This window comes from Rousettus aegyptiacus, unplaced genomic scaffold (genome assembly GCF_014176215.1).
Source record: "Rousettus aegyptiacus isolate mRouAeg1 unplaced genomic scaffold, mRouAeg1.p scaffold_m13_p_7, whole genome shotgun sequence".
In the NCBI taxonomy this organism is placed as follows: Eukaryota; Metazoa; Chordata; class Mammalia; order Chiroptera; family Pteropodidae; genus Rousettus; species Rousettus aegyptiacus.
The window spans coordinates 72,765,305-72,790,483 of NW_023416310.1; the positions used below are offsets into that span (position 1 = coordinate 72,765,305).

General features: G+C 48.0%; 1 protein-coding gene across 2 annotated transcripts in view; it reads right to left on the reverse strand.

Annotated features, from left to right (window-relative positions):
• Window positions 1–151: 151 nt before the first annotated feature.
• Window positions 152–25,179, reverse strand: part of BAIAP2L1 (BAR/IMD domain containing adaptor protein 2 like 1) — a 63,023-nt gene continuing 37,995 nt past the window's right edge. For both annotated transcript variants that reach the window (XM_036224037.1, XM_016155152.2), the window contains 11 exons: window positions 15,987–16,048; window positions 15,813–15,884; window positions 14,468–14,605; window positions 13,689–13,841; window positions 11,327–11,494; window positions 8,922–9,006; window positions 7,131–7,329; window positions 6,435–6,512; window positions 5,599–5,767; window positions 2,422–2,459; window positions 152–1,930 (listed from right to left, as the gene is read on the reverse strand). In XM_036224037.1, the coding sequence (XP_036079930.1) occupies window positions 1,855–1,930; window positions 2,422–2,459; window positions 5,599–5,767; window positions 6,435–6,512; window positions 7,131–7,329; window positions 8,922–9,006; window positions 11,327–11,494; window positions 13,689–13,841; window positions 14,468–14,605; window positions 15,813–15,884; window positions 15,987–16,048 (1,238 nt within the window). In that variant the 3' untranslated portion in view covers window positions 152–1,854. The remainder of the gene's footprint in view (window positions 1,931–2,421; window positions 2,460–5,598; window positions 5,768–6,434; window positions 6,513–7,130; window positions 7,330–8,921; window positions 9,007–11,326; window positions 11,495–13,688; window positions 13,842–14,467; window positions 14,606–15,812; window positions 15,885–15,986; window positions 16,049–25,179) is intronic.

A 25,179-nucleotide genomic window follows, 5' to 3' on the forward strand; every position in this document is an offset into this window, starting at 1 on the left:
ACACTGCCACTCACAGAGGTAGTGTTCTGTTTGGAAAACGTCAAACCTTACACAAAACGGACGACAGCTCACGTGCCGCACCTCCCAGCTGCAGCTCGTGGTCAGCGTCGCTCTCGTGTTGTTTCTTGTTGGCATTTAAAGCCCAAGAAGATGTTTTCAAGTTCTCTTTTTATTATTATAATGAAACAATACCTTGACATTTACAGAGCATGCACCTCAGTGCCAAGGACAAGGCAAGCCTCCCCATCCCGTGTGAGGCAGGTAAGTGACCATGTCGTACATTCTGTGAAGGTGCAACCTGGGGCTGGGGGAGTCAGGTGGGTCTACAATTTGTATCTAAGAGTCCAGAGACCAGTGTGACCCTGTAACAAAGCGGGAAGGTCCCAGAGTGGGTGGGGATCTAGTAAGTGAGGGGCCTGGGTGTGATACACCCCCACCCCTCTCTCTTCTAAAACGTAAACCTTGTCCTCTCTCCCCCTGCTGAAAACAATGGGCTTCTGTGAAGCCTGCTCCTCCCCAAGCTTCACTGAATTCGATTGTGGTTTCTTTGCTGGCTGGAGGGTCTTTTCTCCAGACAGGTGTACTGCCTGAAGCTGCACTTCGCCTGAGTCGGTCCTGGGGGGGCCTCCCAGAGGCCTTTGCGGGCCCAGCCAGGAAGAGGCTAAGACAACCTGAAACATCACACACTTACATTGGTCATACCTGCATCTGACCTTGACCAATTTCAAGCTTGTAGAAAAAATAGTATTTATGGGGAGACTGAAGGAGCAAATGCTAGGATCAGCAACAAGCCCCCTTCCCCGCCTGTCTCACAGTGCCTGGCCTGGGTCTGGCCTGGGTGTGAATTTTAATCATGATTCTCCACTTCTCTGAAATGAGGCCTGAATCACTGGTAGCCAGAGGCGTTCAGCCACCTGCTCAGAGCCCCTCCCATGGAGGCCGGGTCTCAGCTAAGCTGCACACCCTCCCAGTCACCAGACCCAGGCTCACAGGGTCCTCCTGGCTTTATCGGTACCATTCACGAGTCAGGACCTGGTTGAAAAGAGAAATCTGAACCCCAAGAAGATGTGAGTTTAGTGATGGAAACTTAGTGAGAGCACCCCGGTTTCTGCACGTGGAATCCTGAGATGCACGTGTGAGCCAGACCCACATGCTGCTTTGGCCTGGTGGTTTTTCATTGGTCAATTCAGTTGGTAACTCAGAATTACCAAATTCAAATTCGGTAACTCTGGAAAGTTGATTCAAGTACTAAATACGGCTGACAGGGACAGGCACAGTGTATCAGTGCTCTACGGCTATGTCTAAATCAAGAGAAAGTTTAGGATTTGTCCATCTGGGTAGCTCTGCATTTGATTACACAAAATTTTAAGTTAAAAAATTTTCTGTATTTCCATAATTTATATTGCTTAAAATAATTTGCATGTGAAGATGTAAACTTACACAATTAGCATAAACATAATGCTACTTCAGAGCAGGTGCGTTATGCAACAAAGTTGGTCTCATTCTCATTCAGGTACACAAAGCCAGTCGTGAAAGCACTGACTATCCCTTATCCTGGCTACTTACAACATAATCAGACTACTTAAAAAGTGATCCAGTAAGGATTGGAACCAAATTTAGTATTTTTTGAGAAAAATTTTAAATGATTGACTCGGTCACTAAATTAATTTATCTTAGAGACAGAATATGCAAACCCAACTATGAAACTGAGAAGATGCACTGATTTGCTCAAGTGGCAGACACTTAAATCAGGTGTGCTCTGGCGAAGCGGTGCAGCATTACGGCCACGCCCAACTCTACCCACTGTTTCGTGAGAACTTCGCAGGGGAGAACCGGAACTCCGTGGCCATCTTTTCATCGAATGATGGGTGCCGAGCGATCGTTTGTCACCGTTGGTCGGAGTTTCACAGTAGCGAAAGGGTTTTCTCCACTGTGAAGGAAGAAAAAAAATGTCTGCAGAAATAGTACAAGATGGGAATTTGATTTTAAAAGAGTTAAAAACTATCATCTATGCTCTGTGAAATTCTGTAGCTCACAAATTCCAGACAGCATTTGCTGACTGAGACAGTTTCTGGCAGGTCTCTCCACGTTGCCCGTTACAGAACTATGCAGAGTTTGCGCTCTGTAGTCTGTCTTTGGGGAGGGGTGGGGGTGGGGTGTTATGTGGGAGAGCCATGTAGGACAAGGGCTGGATTATTAAGTCACCAAATGCGGCACGTGACCAGGAGGCCGCCCTTCCAGCCCCAGGCGCATACCTCCCTGGACTGTGATGAGAGCAGGTGGCTGCAGCCTCCTGACCCTACAGGCCTGAGTCTCCTGTGCACTGAGGCAGGCCCTTTGCGGGGACACTACCGGCCACTCACCAATAGGGAGGTAGCAACTTCCAGTGTGAAAGGGCTTTATGAAGAGAGTTAAACATACCTGAGGAAAGGAGGCTTTGCCGTGCCATTCGTATTATTCTGTGAGAAAGATAAAGATGAAGTTATGGAAGGCTCGGGAAATTGAGACATTTTAAATAAGACCCAAAGATAAAGGCACCTAAAATAGAAGGGACTATTTAAAGCAACAAATGGTGAAAAGTGCCCTGGAGTCTCGATTCATTTGAGATGATCCAGGTATCTGTGTAAAGTCACATGAAAGAATAATGGCAAGAAGGGAAAACGTTTGCAAAGATGTGAGGGTCCCTCCCTAAGAGCTGGATGTCTCAGACTCAGAAAACTTGGCAGGGTCCGCTGCTCCTTGCCCTGGGCCTTTCAGCTGCAAAACTAGTGACTGTAGCTGGCTTTTGGGGAGCCCACTCCTGAATGATGCCATGAAAAACAGTAATTAAAGCCTTGCTGGGTTTTGGTGCCCATAGACAAGTGCTCACTGCTACCCAGAGATCTTGCCGGAAGTTCGGGGAGGGAGCACGCACACAAACATGCCAACACCGTGTTGCCTTTAGGGACCCTGAGCCCTGCAGGTACCCGGCAGTCCTCAGGGAGCGCTGGGCCTCACCTCTATCCCAGGGCCTTGGGCGGGGGGGTGGGGGGGATCTCCCCCTGTGGCCGGGACCCAGTGTCTGCCTTCTTCATTCCAAAGAGCCGGCAGCTTTAGGAATCGGCCCTTAGTCTGCTCTGGCTGTCCTAAGAAGTCACCGGCCGCCCAGAGAGAGCAGAGTGCACATGGTCTTGGGCGCACAGGGCTCTGGATTAGACCAGACAGCTGCTCTCGCTTCCAGCTGGGGTCGAAGGCCACTCCGGGCTCCTCTGGGTGGCCTCTACTGGGTTTTGGACCTACTGACTCTCAAGGCAGAGGGAGGGCGAGGGACATGGGCCACTTCAGACCTGTGCCTGCTGTGTTGGGACCTGAGGACTGCATGTCTTGAACGGGGTGGGGGCCGGGGGTGGGGTGCAGGTCAGCTAGCTTAGTCACCTCGAAGGGGAGCCTAGGAGGCAGAGTCCTGATGCAGAGTGTCTCTCACAGGAGCACAGAGCAGCCGCCCTACTCAGTGCGTCCTAGCAGGGCCCAGCTGAGCTCCGTCCACCGGCCCCGGAGCACGCGCTTCTGACTTCGGGCGTATTTCTCGCGTTCCGTAATAATTATGTTTAGTTTCTAACTTGTTTTAAAAGTACACCAGGATGCCTATCACACAGTCCCACCTGGTAACATGTCACTTCAAACCGAAAGCCCAGAACGAGAGCCCCCAGGGCTGGGAGGCACTGAAGCACACATATGAAAAGGTCCCTGTGGCCAGGGCCCGGGGGAGGGGCCGCTGTGTCCTCCGGGCCTGGGAAGTGCACTTCCCGCCAAGCCGGTGGCCTGTGTGACACTCACTGGAAACCACCCCTTCCTGCCTTTCCTCAGGCACAAGTCTCCCCCCACCACATGTATCAGGTCTGAGGAGCACTCTGCACCCTGAACTGACAACCAGAAACACCTCCACCTGGGAGCGCCCCCCAAGTGTCCCAAGGCAAACCCCGGAGCGTGTTACCACAGGGCCTCCCGCCCAGCCCCCTCGCGTGACCGGGGTGCTTAACCCACAACACTGGAGAGAAGCAAAGGTGGAAGAGAAATGTCTTCCCCCTGACAGTAAAGTGACCAGAAGTAACGACTCATACTGTGAAGGAGGGGGGCACGACTGTCGAGACGGCCGCTGGCACCGTGCAGCGTGGGTGGGTCCGGGGGCCGCCCCGTGCCCCCGTGAGCACGCTCCTGGTTGGTTCAAGCCACACACGTGGGCACCACAGAAGGGGCCAGCGCCCTACAACCACTGGACACCACAGGAGGCCGCGCGGCCCGGCTCAGCTCGGGGGGAGCGGCAGGAGGCGCGTCACGTCCTGGCCGTGACCTGGTGCTGGTCGCCAGCTGCCCCGTGGAGTCAGCGCGCCCTTCTGTTTAGGGCACCCTTCAGTGCCTGCTATGAAGAGCAGGACGTGTCCAGGAAGGTCTCCCCTTTAACGCTTCTCGCCAAGCCCACCGCCATCGTCACAAAACCCGCGCGCCCCTCTCCTCGGTGAAGGGCACCTCCAGGCCAGGTGTGGCAGTGCCCTCGCCCACCCAGTGAGGGCAGCTGGCGTGGGGAGGCCCAGGGCGTGGCCTTCAAAACGCCTAGTTTATACAAGACGTGCCCCCGGTCTGCGGAGCCCCGTCCGCTGACGGGCTTCGCCACCGCACACAGGGGCGCGGGCGAACAGCGACGCCGGGCAGCCCGCCCCGCGTCCTCACGCAGCTCCTGCCTTCTGTGCGTCTCCCCGTCTTCATCCCTCCTCCTCCATCACGTAATTTATGTTGAGAAAAAAAAAAAGAGCCCCCTCTCAACCCCTCCGTCACCCTGGACTCTCCACCTTCTTTCTCTGTCCCTTGAGGGTGCCAAGCGTGCACCCTCCCTGCGTTTGTAAACGTTTTGCTGCTTCTGTCTGGGAAGCGCCTCCCCCTGACCCCTGCATGGTGGGCTCCTTGCCAGTCAGGTCTCAACTTAGATGTCACCTCTTCAGAGAAGCAGCCCTCTGCTGTAGGCAGTCAGGTGCCACCTAGAGCCCCTTCGGGACTGAGGCACTGATTCCCGGCTACAAGGCTGCTACTGGCGATGGCCCTCTGCTCATCTGTGTATCTCCGGAGCCCACGCCAGGGCCTGGTGCTCAGAAACACTGCTGTCAAAGCAATGACACATGTCTGCTGTCTTTCTTACAGAGCTTGGGATCAAAGGCAACGCACACACGCTGTTTATACAGCATGCGGTCCGAAGCGTGCCCTTCAGCATGCAGATTAAGTCATCCTTCAGAAAACAAGATGAAACCGAAGAGAATGCAGGGAGAAGGTGGAATGACGAACGGCTGCAGCCATTACCAAAAAGCAGGGAGATGAAAACCTAACAGTCTGGCAAGCGACGGTCTCGCTGTGTGTCAATCGCCACTTACAGATGACAGAAAAGAGGAGGATGAAGTTAAGGGAGAGGAAGCTGGAAGACGGTGTGACGGAGAAGGGGGTCTAGAGGGGCCGGCAGAGAGTGCCCACCCCCACCCAAGGGTCACCACCTCCCTAGCTGCTGGGGATAACTCCACCCCTCCAGGGACCGCCGCGCGGGCACCCGGGACGCCACGCTGTGGCCCTACTCACGGGAGACACGGTTTCCGGCTTGGACGCGGGTGCTTTAAAGGTAGAAGGAGGCTTGGACGCGTCCGCGCCCCTGGCCAGGCATTCCGAGTAGTCGGGCGGGGGGAGGGCGATGCCAGCACAGGCCTTCTCGGACAAGTCCACCGTGCTCATGCTCCTCACTGGCGCCGGGCTGACCACCACCACGGGAGAAGACCAGTCAGAGGAGGTCCCGCCACCCGAATCCCAAACATCCTCAATGTTTGTGGCCAGAACTATGCGGCAGATGACGGAACGCACGATGCGATGTGATCGTTAGCTGGGTCGGAGTACAGGGCTAGGGGTTATGGGCGAGAGGTGCCAAGCGAAGCCCAGGGGAGTGACTCGAGCCATGGGAGTTGGCAGGATGGCCCAGGAAGAAGGGAAAAGGGACTGAGGTCTGATTAGGCAGCGGGCAGACAAGGTCTGGAAGGGACTGGAAGGGGTGTCTGGGGAAGGGCAAAGCCAGTGCCAAGGAGCCAAGGCAGGAGAACATTTCGAAAAAAGTGTTCCTAGTGTTAAAGGCTGCTAAGTAGAACCAGAGGGAGATGTGGGCCTGAGACATAGCCACCAGAGGGTGGTAGGGGACCGTGGCGGGTTCCAGAGGGCTGGCGGGTGGGTCCGGGGCATGCCTCATCGCAGCAGACAGGAAAATCATTTCCATGGAACATGGAAGTCACACGGAAACGAGCCACTAGCTCTCTCCTGCTTACCAGTGCCCACGCTCCGGGACTTCCCCATGGGGTTCGATGCGTCACCCAGAGAGAATTCTGACATGCCCGGAGACGGGGCACGTTTTCTTTCCCTGGCAAATGTCCTACCTTGGGGAGGGCACGTTCACCGCCTCCTTTGCATTTTCTTCCAGCAACTTTGTGTATGACGACGGGAACCAGCCCCTCCTGCGTGCGGAGAGTGGGAAGAAAGGGCTGGTTGCGGCGCTAGCAGCAGACAAGTGGCCAGTGGTCCCACTAAGGACAACGCGGGGCAGGCCAGTCCGCTTCGCCGCTTTACACAGCGTGCATTTTATAGAGAGCAATGGCTTTATTCAATTCCCTTTTTGTCTTTTCCACTGTGGTTTTATTTAATAGCTGAATAATCTACACAAAACCAGTTTAACCTACTTGCAGGTAAGGCTCGTGCACGTGCTCATGGCTGAGTCGATGAAGCTGGCACGTAAGCTATGTGCTAACTCCTACAAATACATCTGACGTGCGGTTATCCTGGAGAAATCGCAGTCACTTTTTTCAAAAAACGAGAATATTTAAACCTACTTTCAGAGGTGACTTCATATGATCTAATGATCTGTTCATGCATCGAATTTATCTGTGTATACATATGCAGAAAATGGCGTGGGACAGAGTAACTGCAGTTAACTAAACTAGAACTATAAACTGTGACCTCAACCTTGGCCAAAATGCTCGTATGTCCACAAAGACTATTCGGGGCTCAAAGGAGAGACGGCGGCTCTGACGTGCTGGCCTCGCGACGGCTGCACGATGGCGCCCAGTGAGACTCACACTTTGGTGGCGTCGTGTTCCCCGTAGAGCCAGCCGTCTTTCTCCTCAGAGATGAGCAGTGTGATGACGTCTCCCTGTGCGAAGCTCAGTAAGGTCTGGTTGGTGCCGGCCGTGTGTGGAAAGATGGTTTTGACTTTCTGCTTTTTCATCATGTTCAGTCCAGTTGCAACAGAAACTGATCGCTGTAAACTGGGATCATCTGAAGGATCGGGTGGAAATGAACACAGCAGTGATGCCTTTTCAGGCCAGCTGCGACATGCAAAGCCCCAGACACCCCCAACTCCCATCCTGCCAGCAGTCACTCTACTCAGACCCCAATCACGCTCTATTTCCACACCGCTGTCCCTGCCGGGATGGACAGGGGCTGCCAGGAACACGGGCAGAGCCAGGGCCCCTGGGGCCAGGTCGGGCGTCACCCACACTGCCTCAGTTGGGGTGGCTGAGAGGCAAACCGCTCCACCACCAGACGGCCTGACACTCTTCCTCCCCCTGCACCTCCAAATGAATCACGAGGCAAACTCGACTGCCCGCGACCTGGGTCACACAGAAAAGGGGGGCTGACTGGAATGCAGATGTTCTCGCAGCTGCGGCTGCCTGGCTTCTCCCGAGTGTGGCGAGGACGTGGTGAGGGCGCACGTGTACCGAGCCCTCCCTGAGTGCCCGTCCGCGCTCCTCGTCCCGTGACTGGCCCGGGATCTCGGCTAGCACGTGGCGGAGCCAGGAGCCAGACGAGGGCCACGCTGGTGCAGCCCTGGCTGTGCCCTTCAGGTCTCAATCCAGATACAGGCTGATACTTGACCACTCAAAAAAACCCCGGAATGGAGATCTCCCCCCAATTTTGCTAACCTCGTTATTTACTTTAAAACAACGCAAGATCTCTTTCTGCTTTATCCTTACAGATTCTTAATGATCACAATAGAAACTCTGCGCTCTCCTTAACACACCACTACCTCGGTGGTGTTGAATCCACCAGCAAATTTCATTTAGCTTTTATTCTCATTTTTCTTTTTCAAAGAGTCCGAATAATTGGGATGCACACAGCATTATATTATTTCCACTTTACATCACATAGAGCTTATAGAACTTCCTTCAAAGGCAAATGACTGCAGACTACTCTATCTTGCCAGCTGCCACTGTGAAAATCTCATCTCTTCCCCGACAGCTGCGAAGGCTATGGGCCTCCAGCACACGGCTCATATGAAGGCCTGTGAGACACCCCACACAGAGGAGGGTCAGCTACCATGACAGTCTCAAGGGTCCTGGGTGTCAAAGACTCTGTAGGCAGAGTTGAGTCTAACCAAAGCCACCCGAAATGTCTGCAAACAATGAACTGGTCCTGATTTATTGAAACAATCAACAGAGTTAAGAAGTTTAAGCACTAAGAACTTAAGTCTGCAGAAAGCTTGATGTGCTGTTAGAGACGATGAAAATCACAGATTATAATTCAAACTACGCACAGTGGTAAGATTAACCACCATAGTTTTGTCACGTGAACTTTGTTTTATTGAAAAATGTGGTGTGAAGCTCTCTGCACGTTATATCCCATTTTAAAATAATGCCTTTCAATAGATTTACTCTTGTAAACATCTTAGTATACAGAATTAGTATGTATCAAAGAAAGGTGCCACCTATAAAACGCCTTACGGTTTTCTCGTAAACCCGGACCTTCACTTGTGGTGAGGTGTCAGTTTCCCCGGCCCATGCCGGACGTGCTTATCTATCTCTGCCTCACAGCGCGTTTATCTAAACACTTGAAAAATTTAAAAAGGCATTTCTAAAGAAATATCTTACCTGAGTTCTGTGCAACTGTTGCTGGGTTATTAAACATATCAATCAAAGGGCTGGTATTCGCTCTGGCGGAAGGAGCTGGGGGCACCTTTGGCGAATATGAAGAAAGGGTGTCATAATTTTTCCCGACGTGTGAAAAAGTCTTCATTATTTTAATATTGATATAATACAGCAATGGAATTATGGGTTTCCAGGGCCGTTTCGTCCTACAGCCTTTAAATCCCACTTTCTCCCCGCATCCTCTTAGGCGTCCCATTCGGCATCATTTCACCACCACCGCATTCTTTTCCATTTTGGTCTTTTGTTTCTCCCTTCCCCCCCCCCCACCTTCCGGCAACCACTAATCCCCTGTTTCTATGGAGTTTAGCCTCTCTCTTAAGTGCAATTTGCCTCTAGGATTCTACATTGGAAATAATTTTCCCACAGAGTTTTGAATGTGTTGCCCCATTAATTGCTAACATCTTGTTTTGCTAGTAAGAATCCCGGAATCAGTAGGATTCTCTGTTCTTTATAAGTGATCTATTTCCCCCTTCCCTAGAAGTCTTTAGAATTTTACTGTCCCTAACACTCTGCAACCTGTTGAGATTCTGGTCTTTCCCACTTATCCAGGATCCCTCTGGCTGCGTGAGAGACCAGGCAGAGGCTAGCTGCAGGAACGTCATCAGAGCTGCGGCGGGGTGGGGGTGGCTGGACCTGGGGCGTGTTTTGAAGGTCAAAACAGGAGGGTATGCCCGTGGATCGACTGACTGTGGCATGAGAGTTGCTTTTTTGGTCTGAGCTACTGGAAAGCTGAAGTTGTCATTCACTGGATGGGAAAGACTGGAGAAGCAGGTTTAGAGTGGGAAAATCAGCTATGTTTTGGGACAAGCTGAACATGAGATCTCCCTCACACATCCAGCGGTGATGCCCAGTAGGCAGCGGAATCTCCACATTGCCCACGGCTCAACTGGTCTAACATTATATTTATCCTCCTGACTTTTAAAAGAAATCCTTTGTTTTTTGCACTGTGTTTTGGGAGAGTGTTTGGCTTAATTTTCCAAGTAGTTCCATTGTCCTAATGAGCCTAACTATTCTGTTTTCTCTGCTTTTTTTTTGAGGGGGGAGAGAGAAATGAAAAATCTCATGTGCCCAACGCCTCGCTTCAGTGATGATTCCTGCTGGCCACTCCTGTTTCATGTTTGCCTCATCCGTCATCTCCTGTGCCCGGATCATTTTGAAGGAAATCCTAGACATATCATTTTAACTATAAATAATAATTTTCAATCTTCAAGGTCTCTAGTTGACTTTTCTCTGTGGATGGACTATTTTTTTGTTCCTTCTAGATTAATTCTCTGCCCTGTTGGCTCTGTTGCTTCCAATACTGGTCGTTCTGTTTTATATTTTGGTGCGTCTTTGTGGTACCTGTTTCCTCACCCGTTCAGTGATTCCTGGTCACCTTCACATGTGTGGCAGCCCCTTCTCTTTTTACTGTATGCGACAGTTTGTATTTTGCCCGTTCTTGTCACCACAGGTACCCGTGGTGAGGTGGGGAAGAGGGAAGACACCCCAGGATGGCGCCCTACTGCCTCCGTCCAAACACGCTCTGCCGGCCAGTAGACAAAAGCCCGCTGTTCAGCACCAGACCAAGGGAAGGGACCGACCGGCCCAGAGGGCCTGAATCATAACCCCACCTGACGACACAGAGAAACGCCAGGCTGCCTCCCAGGGCTGACCCCACAGCCCCGAGCTCACTGCCCCCTCTGGAGAAGCCTCGCCCTGCCTGTCCCCGGGCCGGGGTTCCTCCTGTTCTCATCGCCACGGCCTTTTAGAGACTCCGTCTCACTTCCAGCCCATGGCGGCACCTTCCCGTGCACTTCCGGGTCTATGCAGCCAGCTGTCTCTGCTCTTTAATCTCTTGGCTGTCATTTCAGAGCCAGCGTGGACTTGTGCCTAAGCTATCCGCTGGATCCAAATCTCCACGTGTGTCTGAGAGGGGAGAGACCCCGATCCAAAGAAGAGCAAGCTCCAGTGCTCGAACCCTTTGCCTTGAGTACTTCGGTGACTGGTGTTTTCTAAAGCGCCTTATATTGTGACGGATGGCGCCAGAGTCTTGCCAGTCTATTCTCGAAGACACCTGTGCTTCCTTCATTGAGGATAAACTTATAAAGTTGGAATCATTGTGATTAAAAACAGTAGCAATAAAATTTCTAAAACAAAGAGAACAGCGCTAAACATAGTCTAAAACATGTGCACAGCTGACTCCGGATCTGAAGGTAATGGGATAAAAGTGAGAGATGGTAGGCCTCAGGAGAAATAAAGGAGGACCCGTGATTTCCACTAACAGAAAAGGCTTTGGTTCTTTGTGCGCATATGGCCCAAATCGCACGAGTGAATACATAATTGAAAGCTCAGAGATAACTGGGACCTACCACGTTGCTTCTCTCGATCATCGGTGAAGGGTGAGGCGTTCCGGATTTTGGGGTAGAGACAGGGGTCTTTATTTCTTCTATCATGTTGATGATTTCCTCTGGGACTTTGGTGGCATCGCTGCAGGTTTCCTGCCATCTAGGCAGTTTGGAATTAAGTAATTCTGCAGACTAAAAATCCAAGAGAGACAAAACTAAAGGCAAATGTGTACTGTTCTAAGAATTTACAAAATTTATACCAACTAATATCACTGATAATGTACTACTGGCTTGCCACCAGAAGTAGGGGAGCTGTGAGGCAAATTCGGTGAGTAGTTTAAACATCTGAGTATCTAAGGTATCTTATTTGCTGAGATGGCTGTAGACTCCTGTCCTAAAGGAATTTACCCTCTTCTTCCATGTGAATACAGAGTTTAAGACTAAGACAAGGACTGCAAATGATTAAGAACGAGTTTGAAACCTGAAAGGCTGAGCCATCTGCATTAATCCGTCTCCCTAGTGGCCCCAGAAATGCCAGTCACCACTCCCCCCCCCCCCACTCCAGAAGCACCGCCAGCACAGGCGACAGCCCCAGGGGAGCCGGATTTACATGCTAGAGAAGTGAATCGGATCTGTCCCAAGAAGTTCATCTGTGGGACAGAGGAACTAGAGGCTCCTCAGAGTCAGGGACAATGCTGAGGGGACACCCTGGCCACAGGCTGACTGGGGCTCTGGGGCAAGCAGACGATGGGCTTTGCAGAGAAGCCGGGCCGCAGACAGAGGGGCAGAGAATGGCAGGGGCATCTGTCTCCCACTAGCCTGGCTCTGCTTCTTACAACTGGAAAGCCTTTCAGCGAACCCCTTTTTCCAGGGAAGTAATCCGATTGGGAAAAGGAAGTAGGGGACCTTTCTTGAAACTATTTTCATTGCAACCACAGTTTTTACTTAGACTCATCAGGTCCATTTGGCTGGGGGTGTTGCTGTAAATCATGAGAGAAGGCAAAGCCCTCCCCCAAACCACCTCTGCCCCCCGCCCCGAATGGAACCCCGACACGCCAGCGCCAGCGCCAGGCCTGCTTCATCTGAGGCACCACCGAGAGGGCTGGGACGCGCCAGCCAGGAGAAGAGAAGGCACGAAAGGGAATGTCAGAGGGTTGAAGAGACTTCCGGTATAAAAGTAATTCGTTTTGTGTCACTCTAAAAAGCCCAACTGGGACCCAAGGTTAAGTGTAAGAAAGACTGCCAACGACAACACTCTCCGGAAGCGGACCGGGCTGCCTCATGACACAGGGCGTACCCCATCATCATATAAGAGAGCTTCGCGGTTCCTTCCGTCCCTCTCCAGCCTATGACCCTGCCTCTGTAGGACACCCTCACCATGGAAACCGGCGCTGCTGGAACTGGGCAGGTGCACTGCTGACAAAAGTGACAGCACCTAAGACGGCACTCGCTTCCCTTTCTGTAACAACGTTAGACCTCAGGTACTTAGATTTGGTAGCTGAATACCCTTAACGCTGCAAAAACTTCACAGCCTATAACATGTGACACATGCACATACATAAGGCCAGATTTCCTTTACCCTGAAAAAAAGAGGAAGCTGTCTTACAGTCAAGCTCTTACGCAGCTTCTATCACGGAACTCTCTCCAGATTACTGTATTATGAATAATCGACTTCAATCGATGCCACTTTTGGATGCTTACATAGGGCTCAATAGAATTCATAATGTTAAAAAAAAAAAAAAAAAAAAAAGGAAATTTAACACGTTTGTCATGAATGATTCCTGGAGTACAAGAGCTCACAACGACATGTGTTGAACAAGGGCAGCAAAACGGAGTGACTCAGGTGATGAGGTCATGAGCAAACACCGTGAAGAAGAAAGAAAAGTGGGCACAGCTGGCTGTCCTGACACTGTGGATGGAGTCTGTGGCCTGGGTAAAATCTCCACTGACACCATACACGTGGACCCCCTAGGTGAGCATCTCAGACCAGCCAGGTGGGGCGGACCTGGGGCCTGCTGAGACTCGCCCGTGGGTTTCGTGAAGACACTGAGGCTGAAGATGAGTCACTCAGAATCTGAGAAAAGCTGACTCACAGGTGGGAAAAGAAAAACAAATGCCACTTCTCAATTATTAAACATGATTTTATGAAAGATTTTAAATCTGGGTTTACTACTGAACTAATGTTATAAGCTGACATTTGACCATTTCGTCTATTCTAAAAGTTTACATATTCGAGTTGGCCAATAACTATTCCTTTGAAATCTTCTCATTGGCGAAGGAGGCCCGTTGCTTTATGTTGGGGCGCGTACAGAAGGAGAAGCATTTCGAGGGCATTTAAATGTGACATAAGATTAACGCATGCAACACAACCAGCCATCACACCCACCTGGACGTGATAGTAACGGATGTGATTTGCAAAGCTGCAGTGTTTGTCGACCAGAAAGCAGAAGCGCCTTTTTTCTTCAAGTAGAGCTTCTCTGCAACCATCTGCAATGAATTTCTGGATTTCACTCTGGCGAGAAGTAACGGTTTCCACGTACTGGAAAATAAATAATAATTAGACAAGTGTAACAGTAGCAACACAACCTGACGCCTATCTTTTACCATCTTTACTTGGTTTATTTTCATAATGGAATAACTACTAAATGCGGATAAACATTAGACAAAGTAAAGAAGCTGTAACCTGATCTGAGCAGATAATCATCATTGTCATTAAGATTCCTGACTCATGAATGAAGAGAAGTTGCCAAAGGCCTTACATTCTATGGGGCAATTTACACAAAATATTACTTGGTACTCCAGATATAAGATCCTGCCCTACTGGAAAATCACGGGCTTTGGAACCAGAGGGTTCAAACCCCAGTTCCAAGTGCCAAGCACATGACTTAACCTAAGCTTCACTTTTCCCATCTGTAAAATGGGGACAGTAATGCTGATCATGGAGAGTCCCTTACCTCCTAGAGCGAGGAGAAAATGTCAGCGTTTTTAGGAGGCTACTAATCACTTTTAACTTGGGAAACTCCATAGCCTTCAGCTCATTCAAGTCCAAATGCTTTTTTTAACTTTAAGAGCAACACAAGTCCGTAGATAAAGCAAAGACTGAATGAGGTAAGCAAGCTTCCCTGTAAACTGATCACCAACGAAATCAAGTAGTGCGAGGCTCACCTCGAATTCTTTGTGCTCATATTTAAGTGCGTTTCGTCCTCCTTGACTTTTCCTTCTGATTTTCTTCAATTCAGCTTGAGATTTCTCCAAAGAATCTAATTTATTCCTGTGTTCTGTTTGGTATCTTTTAAGAGTGGCCTGTAAGTTAAGAGTTGCACATACTTTACTGCAGCACCTGCAGACTCTCAGCAGTCATTCTGCTAACATTTCCACTGGGTGCGGGTGGCCGAGGCCCGCACCGCACACCTCCTCCCCCACTGTGGCCCTGCACGCCCACGCCGCACACTGCTCTGTCTGCCCCAAGTCCCTTGTCTGTGAGAGGCCCTGGACCAGAAGGGAAGCTCTTGGAGGACAGCAGTATCTTTTCTTTCTCTTGTTCCTTCTTTCCCTAAAGGTTTTTGGACACTGGGCGGTAAGTGCTTTGGTGAATAAATAACCAGTATTAAGTCCCATACTCCTGTTTTATGACTTAGATCTCAGGAAAGAGAATGAAGGACACAACTTCTTCCAGTTACTTGGGTGCTGTGTAGCAGGGTTTCTCGGAGCCTAACTGACCAGGATTAGAATTATGGCTTTTTCCCACACTTTCTACGTGATCTCAGCAATTACTTAATTTCTCTGAAATCCATCTTTCCCCTCTAAGCTGTACAGTGAGGATAATAAGAGTGCCTACATTATGGAATTTCTGTAGGGATAAAAATCAGACAGTGTGTGGAGAGTGCTTGGCATTACGCCCCTCAGAAGTCATGGGTGGCCCCACAGCCTTCCTCCGGGGCACGCAGAGCACGTGCACACAGGCGCACCGCTTACGGCCACGTGCAGGTCTTGCTAAGAAGACGGGACTTTGGCTGGGAAAGCAAGCAGCTACCCCACGGCAGACAGGGGAGATGGAAAGAGCCATCTGGCTGGAGGGCCAGGCAGGAGAAAACTGCTGGACTCGACAACACCGGGGACTGGCAACAGGTGCCACACAGAGCCCATGTCTGCTGGTCACACCTGGGAACCCCGTACAGCTCGTGTCCCATCTGTGAAAGCAACAGATGCTCCAACACAAACGCAGATGACATCAATGTGTGTGTGCTCCTGAAAGCGATGCTTTCCAGAGCAATACGTTTCCTTTAATAAAATCTCAGTTTTAGCAAAAACGAATCCACTCAGCCCAAAGGAACCTTGTCGGTCTTATGCATTCATGTACGTACCCAACCCCTGGTTCCATCCTCATCTGCTGCCGCCAAGTAAACAGTGGGAGATCTCCCCGGGCTCGGAGACGGGCCAGTGCAGCACCCCCGAGAGCCGGCCCCGCGCCCGCCTCCCCCTCAGAGCTGGAGCGGAACCATGCACTCACGTTCATGTATTTTACGTCGAGTTCAGTCTTCTTCTCCAGCTCATGGATAATCTCTTTATGGAATGTTTTGAACTGTTAACAAAAGGAGATAAAAAATTCATACCAGATTTGAGACTTCAAACAAAATAAAAGTTAAAAATAAACATTTTGTAAATATAAAAAGAGTTCACATACATTTTCTTTAAAACTCTCGTCGAGTTTCTTGTGGGTACTTGAAATCTCTATGAGAACGTGGCCTGTGAATAAAACCAGGAACGTTAGGGGCAAAAGCCACTGCGTGGTTTTTGAGACGAGATGAAGAAATGGAAATTAGCGAAGCACGGTCCCCTGCCGCCCTGGGAGCCCGCGAGTGCCAGGCCCCCAACAGTCAGCAACACTGACGCGTCCCCATGGTTGGGGTGGGCTTCGGAGGGACGCAGCCCACAGCGAACTTACTCTACCGCGTCGTTCATCAAAAGAAAGCCAACTTTGTCTTAAAACTCATTGTTCTTTCTATATTTACTCATTCCCTATGCTGGATCTTATTTATCTAGTTTAATTTTTCAAATTTTCTTAAATAAGATTCTCTTGGTCATGATAGTAACTATAGGAATAAATGATTTATTTTTACCTAATCCCCAGAGTAGTCTGATTATCTGTCAGGCATAAAAGATAAAGGTCATTTTCTTTTTCTCACATTAGCTCTGTGTCATTCTGGAAAGCATAAACTCAGGGGAAAACGCGGCAGGGACAGTGCTCTGCCTCCTAATCTCCTGGGACTACCCGATTCTTGGAAACACCTGCAGTCACATGACAGAAGAGGATGCTCCAGAACAAAGGAGCCTTACTCCAAAAGGCAGCAAGACGACCACTTGATTTGCGAGCACACCTCTTGTAGTTCATGGCAGTGTGCGAATCTCTGCTGCTACACTCTGATAAAGAGGGATAAGAGCCTCTCTGCCGACTCATCTACCAACCAGGTCTGACGCCTCAGAACCGGGAGAACCAAGCATCACTGGGAACCAGCACGTGACCGGACACCAAACAACAAGGTGGGCCGCACCGACCATCCCACGGTTCAGTGGACAGATAACCGAAATTCTCTGGGTGAAATGAAGCTGCAGGTGAGGGAAAACTGAAGTTCCGACTGCGGCAGACTCCGGGAACGAGAAGGAATGCCGCCTGGACCGTGACTTCCGCTGCCCTCTCCGTCCGAAGGACTCTGCTGTGCCCTGTTCTTAACACACTTGAAGACATCTGGCTTTCAAACGGCCGGCCCAGTCTTTCCCCTCATCTGCAGACTCAGAAATTCAGCCCCCTCCCGAACAGGTCCACCTGGGTGCCCTAACAGCACCTCGTACTCAACACACCTCAAGGTGAGCTCATGCGCTGTTCTCCAATCCCAGCAGCCGGTCACACCTGTCATACCCCACGACAAAGACTCACTCCCTTGTGTGTGCGGTGCCACCCCTTGGGCTGCTCCTCGGGTGAAACCATGCCTCTTACTCACCCTGCTTCCTTGGGTGGCAGAGGGGCCAGCCCTCCCCTGCCCAGGGCAGAAGGCACGTGGGAGGGACACGTGGAGTCTGTGTTCACCCAGTAATCTGTGCCACTAGAGGGAGAGGAGAGTCTCCCCAGCCTGATGCCCCCGACACACTGAAACCTGCCAGCTGGACCTCTCAGGGGCCCCACTGTCCGTCCTGAGCACTTAGCATTTCTCTTGACTCCCGGCTTGTTCTCTTCTGGACCCTTTCCCTCACAGATGGCAGGGATCTTTCCAGATGCAAACCTAATATGTCACTTCCTCTGAGCCCTCCCCTTGGTGCCCCAGGTGAACAAACTCCGCAGACAGTGCTGTTTGAAATAACACGGCGGTGGCAGGGCGGAGACTCCCGTGAGGCCCTAGACATGGCGGGAGCCTGGGAACCTGACAGCGCGGCCCGCGGGATGAATGCGAGCGGGCCAGCCGCGTCCCCAGCACCCAGGCTGCACCCCGCCGGGAAGGCCCGCTCCGCATCCTTAATGACGCTGACCTCACTCATCCCATAATTAAGTTCTCCTGAAGCTCAGCATGAAACAGAGTTCTTCACGAAGGAAGTCCTTGCACGACCAAGAATGAAATTACATTAATGTCACTTTACGCTGGTCATTTCAGATACTGAAATAATCTAACTGACTTTCCTATCTCTTTTCAACCCATACATAACTCCTGGTTTGAGTGAAAAAACAACAAAAAAGCCCACTTTGTTCATGTGACAATCAAGCCCTCTATTCTTGGCAAATTATATCTACTTAAAAAAAAGTTTTAAAATAATTTTGCTGAAATCAGAGTGATTCAAGCTAGAATAAGGCACTCACGTTTTTTTTTCATGCTGTCATGAACTTTATTTCTACAACCTTATCTAATGCAGCTCTCTCAGACACATGTTATCAAAACAAAAGCATGTGCTCGTGGGGACAGTGCTGACCTTAGCGCTCCGGACTGGAGCGCCCCAACCCACCCCACTTCCGCACCCCCCCTCCGTGCCTCCCACCCCTCCTCCCACGGGCTCTCCCCAGGCAGCTCTGGGAAAGGCCCGGTGAAAGGCCCATTCACTCCGGGCGGGCGCGGACACCTGACTTAGCCTCGTCACTCCCGGCCCTCGCGGTCCCTGCACTTGAAATGCCAACCTCGCAGCAGCCGCCTCTGAGTCCGCCGCGGTCATGAAAAGGATTAAAAAATACCTTTTCTGTGCATGCGAGCTGCCAAAAGTGTATCTTGCACCAGAAAATGAAAACAGCCTTTATGTCCAATATTCAGAAGCTTACTCTTAAGCACAGCAAGTGCTAGTCTGTCTGAAACGTGGTATCATGCATGTTTACTTATAGCCATAGAACATCTTTTCCATAAGTTATATTTGAGAAGAAATAAAATTTTTCAAGAAAGAGGGTGGAGCTGAGAAAGCACAGCCCCGAGCCTAACGCTGCGGAACTAAACGCACACCCAGACAGGAGCGGCGTCTCGGTCCCAGAAACCGCAGCGCCGTAGGTACGGGGCCAACTACAGCCTTTTTCTCCTTTTAAGTTTTGAGTTGACATTTTGGGGAGAAACTAATAGTAAGTATAGTAATGTGACTCAGTCTGAATAAATTATATTCTTAAATGGCAATATTAAAGCAATTTAAATATATACCTATTTTAAAATCATGAACTTGGCATAATTAAAAGTTGATGTCTACTATCAGTTTTTCAGAAAATTCATATAATAGCTAATGTTAGGAACCATGAACAAATACGTCTAACATTTTAGATAGTACTGTATACATTCAGCCAATGGGCAGCATGGACTTGGAATGAAAAGTTAAATAACAAAAATTTAAAGAGTATTATTGGTATGAACACATAGTTTTCATTTGAAATACAGATTAGTCATTAGACTATTAATATATCTTTAACTAGATAATTCTTCACCAATTCAGAGTACAACTTTAGAGGAACCAAACAGAGACTACTAAGAGACCTGAGTAGCCCAGCACAGGTGCTGCACAGGTAGGCATGGACATTCCTTTTCATTTATAGCTGATGGCGATAGTCGGAACCCATGTATCATTTCAAGAGAGCATGGATCACTGACTGAGTCGCATACAAGTTCCTCCGCATGACTTCAGGTAGACTCAGACAGTAAAAACGACAGGGTGGAAGCCAACTTACTGCTGGCCTGAAGTTACACTGCATGGATTCAAGTAAGACTGACCAAAAATGTCACTGGAAAAGGATACTTTTTCTGACAATTTTCCAAATATCAAATGTGATGTGGAGAAAATATAATGGAAGTAAAAGCAAATCACACACGGGATATGTTAAATACACAAGTATGTCCTCTACAAATCAGAGTCACTGACACAGAATAATTATGCAGGCAGATTATGTCACAGGCATGTGACCAAACTTAAAAGGCTTTGCCAGCATCTAAGAATAGCTACCAGTGGCTGTTCAAACTCAGTCCCTGGCTACAGTCAGAGGTGCTCTCCTCTGGTCAGTGCTGACACTGTGAACACCGGGCATGTGGGGACAATGCCAAATAAGTAACAGGGTGAGCATTGCATTGAACATGCCTCCAGAAATCTAGCTTCTAATGTAACCGACTACAAGCAGTTCTGATTAACGTCTTGCACAGAGACCATTATTATTCTATGTCACTGGTCACGATTTATCTCATCTTATGAAAACAAGTGGGGCAAAGAGAAGTCATACAGTAGAATGATAGAGTGCTTTACAGTTCTTCCATCATCTGAGGTGAAAGTAAAGCACCAAATGACATCTGACTTATAAGAAAGGATGCATGTAGAAATCTCTAGAGTAGCCACTAAAGAATCAAGTGCATACATCTACCAAGTTACTAGGGGAAAAAACAGTAAAAAAGAGGATGAGAAGAAATGGACAGAGAGCAGAAAACAAAAGTATAGGTAAATGGACCATACAGTCAAATTAAAAGATGAAGATTGTTAGGATTAAAAAGGCAACAACACTCAACTATATTCTGCTTATGAGAGATATACCTTAAATACAGGGACACGGAAAGGTTGCGAGTTAGGGACACGTGGCAAATGCTAACCAGAAGAAAGCTGATGCAGGTGTATTGAAACCAAACAGAAATGACAAAGTAGAGGGCAAGAAGCATTATTAGAGATAAAGCAGTGATTTATCAGAAAAATTTTTATATGCATCTATTATCGGTCTCAACATATTTAAACCAAACTCGAATTATAAAAAGAAACAAATCAATAATCACTACAGGAGACTTTAATATATTTCTCTTAGTGAACTGACAGGCAAGCAGACAAAAAGATACAGATGACCTGAACACGATAAATACTTGATCTCGTGGACATATACAGAATCCTGTATGTGACGACTTCATTTTTTAAGCAAAGAGAATACTACAAAAGGATCAAAAGAAAAGCTCACTGTACTTCAAGAGATTAGGATCATACTGAGTATGTTCTTTAACCAAGCCCAAGTTAAACTAGGCACTATGAATGAAAAGCTAACTAGAAAATGTCCATATATTGGAAACGAAGAAAAAGACTTCTAAATAACCCATAGATCAAAGAAGAAATCGCAATGGAAGCTAAAATTGTTTTGAAATGAAATGATAAAGATAGTATCTAAAACATCTAAGATGCAACTAAAAGTAGTGATTAGAGGAAATTTACAGCCTTTAATGCATTTATTATAAAATAATGAGTGAAAATCAATGCTTTAAGTACTCATTTCGAGAACTAAATGGAAAATTACTCAATAAAAAGAAACAAACTATTGATAGACATAAATACATTTGTTCACCAACAGATAGATATACACAAAAATGTTCAGAGAAGTTTCATTCACAATATCTAAAACACCAACGTCTATCGACATGAGAATGGATAAATTGTGGAACGCCCACACAATGGGAAAGGATCCAAAAATCTGTAAATAGATATAGCTCAAATCCTTGTCTAACACCTAAATGTCACATGCACAGGATAAGACTTTAAGAAATGCAGAAAAAGCAACAGTTGGAAGGCTGGAGAGCTTAGCAGAGTCTCGGCAGACATACATGTTGGAGATACAGAGTTGGGGAGTCAAGTCTACCAAGGCAGGAAGACCTGGTGAACATCACGGGTTTCCCACTGAAAGTGAGAAGGGCCATACCTTAGGAATAAGGACAAACTCACAAGTCTAAGGGCAACCAGATCCATCAGAAAAAAAGTCTAAAATTAAGCCTCCAAGAAATCAGGGTGGTCCACCAGTCATTTAACTGCTTGCCAGAATAAAAGAGAATCCAGAGTCTCTAAAACACTTAACCATGATGTCTAGAATAGGGGGTGGAAAATCAGTAGGACAGGGTGAAATGTAAAACTACAGACTGAACTCTTTTTTTTAGTACGGTCATTTTTTGGTTGGTATTCCAAAATACATTTTATAACTCTAATACTACTACTAAAATTTATTTATAACTTTATTATAACATAATACACATAGATTTATAAGATTTTTATAAATTGAAAAAATTTCTAATAATTCCAGAACTATTTTAACAATCCCCAGGGGCTTCTGGTGGGGGGTGGGAGGTACAGAGAGCAGGGAGGGAGCAAGCAGTTTGAAATCAGCCAGGGCTGCTCCGCTCCGTATAAAACTTTATCTGACCTGAGGAATGACAATTAGCTAAATAACTCCAGCCCCTCTGGCCTTCCTGTCTCAAGCTAGGGGAGAAGAAAAAGGCTAAGAAACTCTTCTGAAGGTCACATCTCAGATACCCTGTGAAGCTAAAAAAGAAGATTTAAACCTAAGATTATCGAATGCTCCCTCTCCCAGTACTCTCCCACCCCATCGCCCATCGACATGGCTCAGGATAAGAACGGCAGGCTTCATTTGAGACTCCATTCAGAAGGGTTTAAAACAAACAAGCAAAACTGGAAGGTAACAGGAAAGACAAAAACCAAGGACACCAAAGGAAACTGAAGTACTTCAGAAAGAAAATCATATATGTCAAAAACTTGAATTTACATAAGGAAATAAAGAGCATTAAAGGTGGAATAAAAAAAGTAACTTCCTTCAAAATAATAATAGCAACAATGTACTGAGTGGTTCTAGCTTATGGATTCCTGAAATGAATGACGACAGTGCTGGAGAGGATGGGAGGGGCACAGGTAATAATACTCTGTCATGAGGTACCTGTTCAACTGTCTATAAACCTGTAACTACTCTAAAAAATCTACTTTATCAATTAACGAAACAAAAGACGACACAACGGCCATCTGGAACCGGCAGTAGTTAGGAGGCAGCGCCTTGCTTGGAGGAAAACACGCAGTGTCTGGACGTTTCTGGAAGGTGCGCATGGACAAGAGCCGACCCGATTCCCAGTCTACCTAGGGGAGATGTTATAACCAAATATTGTGCCAAGGAGCAGGGAGATTCAGGTCTTAGGTGAGAATTCTGTCTGTCTGTCATTGGGAGTGATAAATTGAAGAAGAGAAGTGAATGCTCAGTACCTACTTCATTTCTGTTAGCAATTAAACTAATTGAGCCTATTGGCTGTACACTAGTACTGTCAAGTTAAAGTATGTACAGGGTTTGCAATGAAGAAAAAATATTTCCCAAGTAGCATTTTAATGTACTACTCTTAATTTTAGCTAAAAGGACAAGTCAATTTATTCGAGTGTATCAATTATACATCACACGGAAATAACCTGTAGATTTTACATCCATATACAGATTACAAGTGATTGTTTTCTTTACAGCTGAATGTAAAATACAGCATTAAAAGATTAAAAGTTTTCTATAAGCTATTATAACAAGTGAGGTAAGTTAGCATTAATTATTCACCATCCTTTTTCATTGATTAGTAGATTAAGGCTAAAATATGACCACCTTAACACTAACAAAAATGAAAGCAGGTGTATTATCAATAATGAATGATGCTGACGAGTTATTCCTTATGGTGTCACTAATTAACTGTAGGCATTTCCATTCAAACTTAAAAAACACTACATTTGAAATTTTAAAAAGTTCTTTAAAAACAATAAAACAGGACTCCAAAACAAAAAGGTGTGGCCACGCCCCGGTAGAGATGGTACTGAGGCAGTTCCAGTTCAGTATTCCCATCTTAAACATTTTGAGTGAAAATTTTTTTCAGAAGAACTAAGGATTTCTGTTTTCTTGTTTTAAAGTGACCGCTTCTAACTGAACAGTTTAAAAACAAAACAAAACAAAACAAAACAGGGCTATAGCTCCCAACTTTGTCAGAAAGCCATTTATTCCTTTGATCTAAAACCACACACTCCATGCAGATGTCGGGAGGTACCATTACGATGTGAATTTAAGGGAGATGCACAGAATCGCGTATCTGTTTTCTCTCTTATTTCACGACTACTGAAACACAGAACAAGAACAGAATAACTCTGTTTCTGCAGCTCAAATGTCATCATCGCCGCCTTCTACCTTAGACGGGAAGATGACAGACACCAGCACGCAACTGTCGAACCCTCAAAGAGAACAGCGGCTCGCAGGTTCCCAGTCTCTCCCCTGTGCCCGGCGCGGAGCTGCCCGCGTTTTGGAGATGGCCTCGTTCAGCCCTGACCCCTGAAGGGGGCAGTGCTGTCGCCCACATCGTACAGAGGGCTCCAGATGATTTTCCCATGGTTACTCGGGCGCTACCCTTGGCCTTCTGTGAATACGGCTAAGATTTCGTGTGGGTATGTGTTTCGTAGCTCTTGCGAGGGCTGGAGTCTGCTGGGTCATGCGGTAGCCACGTTCAAACTCTGAGGAACTGGCAGACTCTTCCCATGCAGCTGCTCCTTTTTACTGTCCTCTCAGCAATGTCTGAGGGCCCAATTTCACGCTATCTTTGCCGGCGCTGGCTACTGTCTTTTTCATTACAGCCACTGTGTTGGGTGTGACGTGCTCGCTCTCTGTGGTTATGATATGCACGTCCCTCATGGCTGGTGTTGGGCATCTTTTCATGTGCTTGTTGGCATCTTTACTCTTAATAATTTTGTTCAGTCATTCAGAGAAGGAGAGCACCGGAGGAGGTGCACTGATTCCTAGACCTCGCAGAGCCCCGCTCCCACTACCGAGGCACCCACCTGATCCCGACCAAGGCCGTCGCCCTCCAGGCACGGCGTCTCCACTTCCTTGGGGTCGTGTGTGGGGCCGGGCCTCGCACGTGTCATGATTCTACCGACACCTGTCTTTGGCATGTTCCTCTCCCTTTGACTTAGTTGTCCTCCTTCCTCAACCTGTCACAGGGGCCACGACCCTTCACAGCTTCCTGCGCATCTGACCAGAGCCGCTCGTTCCTGGCACGCTTTAAAGCCCCTTCCCCTCCTCTCTGTTAGAACTTAGTGGTTGTTTCCGACACGTAATTAAGGCCTAGCACAGGGCCGTGAACAGAGTAAGACACTGCGCATCTGTACGAGGGTGTGAACAGTGATGGTGGTGTGGTAAGGTACAGTCCTTGGGTCCCCTGGGCCACCACCGCAGTTGCTGTGGCACCCTGACCAGCTGTTCTTTGCTATGGCTGAGAGCGTGAGAGCAAGGACTCCTACACTGTCCCCATCTTCAGCCTTAAAGGAGAAAAAGACCAATTTGAACAACTGTGAAAACTGGGTTTAAACAAGATATTCTGTGCTTCACACACGTAAAAATTCAAAGATTTAAGAGAATAAATAAGTATAATAAAGTATAATGAAAAGTGGGCAACGGTGTGCCAGGTTCGCATCCAGGATGGACTCATCATGCAACCCGGAAGCATTAAACGTCAAACTAACTAATCTTGATTTGACAACTTAGCTTTTATGTCTGTAGTTTTTTTTATACTAATTATGGTACATCACTTGCACATTTAGTTACTTGAAAGCTGAGA